The following is a 4,489-nucleotide window of genomic DNA, read 5'->3' on the forward strand; positions in this document are numbered from 1 at the left end:
ACCCACTCATCTCTCTTACTGTATCTTCTGACAACTATCAGACCCCCTCCCCTCCTGACCCCATCCATTCTGTTACCTTACCCTCCCCAACCCACTCATCTTTCTTACCACATCTTCTGACTACTATCAGACCCCCTCCCCTCCTGACCCCCATCCATTCTGTTACCTTACCCTCCCCCACCCACTCATCTCTCTTACTGTATCTTCTGACAACTATCAGACCCCCTCCCCTCCTGACCCCATCCATTCTGTTACCTTACCCTCCCCAACCCACTCATCTCTCTTACCATATCTTCTGACTACTATCAGACCCCCTCCCCTCCTGTCCCCCATCCATTCTGTTACCTTACCCTCCCCCACCCACTCACCCCCTTACCGTACCTTCTGACTACTATCAGAACTACCCGTTTCTTTTATCCTACCTCCTCTCTTGCTCGCAGATCCCCCACCTCTGCTCTGTCGTCGAGGCTGAGCAGGTTTCTTGGATTTCTTTGGTTTTTCCTCCTCTTCCACATCTTCGTCTTCTTGGTCTTTCTCTTCCTCCTCCCCACCCTCACTGTCCTCGTCCTCCGACTCATCAACTTTCTTTGCCTTGCCTCCTTTGCCTTTAGTTGATCCCTTTGGGCGGCCTCGACCTTTAGGTTTTTTCTCTTCTACATCAAAGTCCTGCATGAAAGAAAGTCATGTTCAGTGATCATCTCGTCATGCTATCAGTCATTATATAACAAGTATCTAACAGTCATTCTGATATTTCCACAAGGCTTGCTTAACAGTTTCCATTGCATGCTAGTAGTCATTATATAAAAAGCATGTAACAGTCATTCTGATTGGCTGATTACCACAAGCCTAGCTCAGTATATATCATACCATGTTATCAGTCATAAATGACAAATATGTAACAGTCTATCTGATTGGCTGATTACCACAAGCCTAGCTCAGTAATTATCATACCATGTTATCAGTCATAAATGACGAATATGTAACAGTTATTCTGATTGGCTGATTACCACAAGCCTAGCTCAGTAATGATCATACCATGTTATCAGTCATAAATGACAAATATGTAACAGTCTATCTGATTGGCTGATTACCACAAGCCTAGCTCAGTAATTATCATACCATGTTATCAGTCATAAATGACAAATATGTAACAGTTATTCTGATTGGCTGATTACCACAATCCTAGCGCAGTAATTATCATGATATGTTATCAGTCATAAATGACAAATATGTAACAGTTATTCTGATTGGCTGATTACCACAAGCCTAGCGCAGTAATTATCATACCATGTTATCAGTCATAAATGACAAGCATGTAACAGTTATTCTGATTGGCTGATTTCAACCAGCCTAGCTCAAAAAATCATCATACCATGATATCAATCATGGCACACTCATTACAGCAAAAATAAGGGATTTCCCAGAAAAGCTGCACCAGGGAAATTTACATTACTGTAACAATAACTGATTTTTTTAACAAAATATATTACCTAAAAGACTAAAACACCTCAACTCTTAAATTTGTTGTTGTAGGATGTAAATATTGCATTGCCATCAGAATTCAACCTTGAATATATTTTCTTAGAATTGAAAAAAATCCTTTTAATTTGGAATTGGGGTGAAATTATTGGCCCCTAAAAAAGACTCATAATATATCTCCTAGGAATCTGAATGAGCACATACTTCATCCTCAGAGTTATCAGAAGGAAGGGAAACATCATCAAAATCCTCCTCTTCTTCAGCTTCTCCAACTTTTTCAGCCTCTTCCCCTTCTTCTTCATCTCCAGATGATTCTTTCTTCGTTCGCTTGGCCGGCTTTCCCTGTCAAAAAATAAATCATCAAACTATATTTAACAATTTTTAGATATTTGACCAGTGATAGATATTTAAGGACTTACAATGAAATGTAGCTAATATTTACCCACTCTTACAAATAACTCTTCCACTTTAGCTATGTAACAACATGCCCAGTACCTGTATTGTCCCTGCCCTACTGATAACCTACCCCAGTGGTGACCTACTACCTGTATTGTCCCAGCCCTACTGAGAACCTATCCCAGTGGTGACCCACTACCTGTATTGTCCCTGCCCTACTGAGAGCCTACCCCAGTGGTGACCCACTACCTGTTTTGTCCCTGCCCTACTGAGAACCTACCCCAGCGGTAACCCACTACCTGTTTTGTCCCTGCCCTACTGAGAACCTACCCCAGCGGTAACCCACTACCTGTTTTGTCCCTGCCCTACTGAGAACCTACCCCAGTGGTGACCTACTACCTGTATTGTCCCTGCCCTACTGAGAGCCTACCCCAGTGGTGACCCACTACCTGTATTGTCCCTGCCCTACTGATAACCTACCCCAGTGGTGACCCACTACCTGTATTGTCCCAGCCCTACTGAGAACCTACCCCAGTGGTGACCCACTACCTGTATTGTCCCCGCCCTACTGAGAACCTACCCCAGTGGTGACCCACTACCTGTATTGTCCCAGCCCTACTGATAACCTACCCCAGTGGTGGCTTTCTTTCTCTTTTGTGGTCCCTTAGCTTTGGCAGCCTGTTTCTGCAAATAAAATATAACAAAACCTTGTCAATAACTGTCCACTAGACAGAGTACGAGATAAAAAGCAAACATTACAGAACCTGATGAAGAAATACAAACACTTTGTCTACGGACGAAATTGACAGATTTTTTTTGAGCGAAGCGACCAGGGTACGAGATAAAAAGCCAATATTATCAGACCTGATGTACAATAGGTATTACATTCCTTTTAATTTGGTGTTAAATATTGTATTTTAATATTATAAAGATATGACAATCCACCTTTTTGCCTTTAGGTTTAACCTCTTTTTCCTCTACTTCCTCTTCTTCCTCCTCCTGTTCTTCTTCTACTACTTCTTGAGCCTCTTCAGCTTCCTCCTCAGCAGAATCTGAACTTTGCTGTAAAAAAGATGTAAGAATCTTATCATTTGTTTTTACCCTATATTTCTCAAAACAATCAAGGACAAATTCTTTCTATTTTAATTTGAGCATGAATTATTAAGGAATTCTAGTACAAATATAGAAGTTGTATCCCTGTCATAAGTGGCTCAATTGTGAAACAGCAAAATTACTGCAGTTTGATTAAAGAAAGTAAAATCTGTCCCCTACAGAACACTAAGTCAATAACAGCACATCCAGATTAGTATTAACTGGGTTTATGAAGCTAGAAAGTGATACAGCAGGTTTGGGGCCCCATGCTTTTGATTATCTAAATACAACAAGTATTACGCACGAAGGGACATAACTCCAATCAAAAAGGGTCGAAATCCCAAATTAAAAATGTTGGTGCACAACTACATGAGATACCGAACATTTATGCGAAGTTTCAATGAAATCCACCCATTGGTTAAGGAGGAGGTGCACAGACAAGTATTTCGCACAAAGGGGCATAACTCCATCAAAAAAGGCTGAAATCCCAAATTAAAATGCCGGTGCACATCTACATGAAATATCAATCATTCATGCAAAGTTTCAATGAAATCCACCAGTTAGTTAAGGAGAAGTATTCCGGACAAGTTACTGTAGACGACAGACAGACAGGGTGTTTCCAGTATACCCCCTGACTTCGTTGCGGGGGTATAACAAGACTGATTTATGTGACTTGACGGTATTACAGTGTTCCCAATGCATTTGCTATTAATAATTTATGTACCATGAGAATGAAATAATGATGAAGTTGTTGACAACCTTTACATCAATTTCAGCTCTCAAATCAAGAGAGCAACACACATATTGAAAATCTTTGGGTGGAAACTGGATAAAAATTAGTAATTAATAGATAAGTCAATCAATTAATTAATGATGACAATAGGGATGACAATGATGGAGGATTATATAAGTGTCACCCTGGTAAAATACTAGCCGCTTCCTACCAATTCGGCTAGGAAGAATTTCTCTTAAGCTCATTTGGTAGAACATAAGACTTTTAAGCCAGAGGTCCTGGGTTCGACTCCTAGCAGGGGAATTAAAACAAGAGACCCAATGGGCCTGCATCGCTCACCTGGTATAAAACTCACACATGTAACCTTAAAAGTGATCTAAAATAAAGCTACAGACAAAATATCAGTATTTATGATTAAAATTCATTCAAAAGACCGTTATTTTTTTTTTTTAACATTTTACCCCTGTGATTGAAAGTCGAACAAAGTCATTATGTTGAACACATTGTATAGCCTTTCATCTAAGGATGCAACTTGCAAAGTATAAACATCCTGGGACCCATGGTTATTCAGAAGAGGTTGTTTAAAGATTTTAAACAAATTTGACCCCTGTGACCTTGAATATAAGTAAAAGTCATTCACTTTAACAAACAAAGTAGTCCTTGATCCCAGCATATGCTACTGACTAAATATCAACATCCTAAGCCTTTTGGTTATTCAGAACAAGTTGTTGAAATATTTTGAACATATTTGCTCCTTGTGACCTTGAATATGATTCAAGGTCATACATT

General features: G+C 39.9%; 1 protein-coding gene across 1 annotated transcript in view; it reads right to left on the reverse strand.

The window, feature by feature from the left end:
• The window catches only part of LOC110441579 (hepatoma-derived growth factor-related protein 2-like), a 29,504-nt gene that overhangs the window by 20,554 nt on the left and 4,461 nt on the right, over window positions 1-4,489 (reverse strand). Inside the window, exons 4-7 of the mRNA XM_021484764.1 lie at window positions 2,821-2,937; window positions 2,506-2,559; window positions 1,684-1,821; window positions 423-666 (exon numbers count right to left, since the gene is read on the reverse strand). Of these exons, the coding sequence (XP_021340439.1) occupies window positions 423-666; window positions 1,684-1,821; window positions 2,506-2,559; window positions 2,821-2,937 (553 nt within the window). The remainder of the gene's footprint in view (window positions 1-422; window positions 667-1,683; window positions 1,822-2,505; window positions 2,560-2,820; window positions 2,938-4,489) is intronic.

This window comes from Mizuhopecten yessoensis, unplaced genomic scaffold (genome assembly GCF_002113885.1).
Source record: "Mizuhopecten yessoensis strain PY_sf001 unplaced genomic scaffold, ASM211388v2 scaffold716041, whole genome shotgun sequence".
Classification (NCBI taxonomy): Eukaryota; Metazoa; Mollusca; class Bivalvia; order Pectinida; family Pectinidae; genus Mizuhopecten; species Mizuhopecten yessoensis.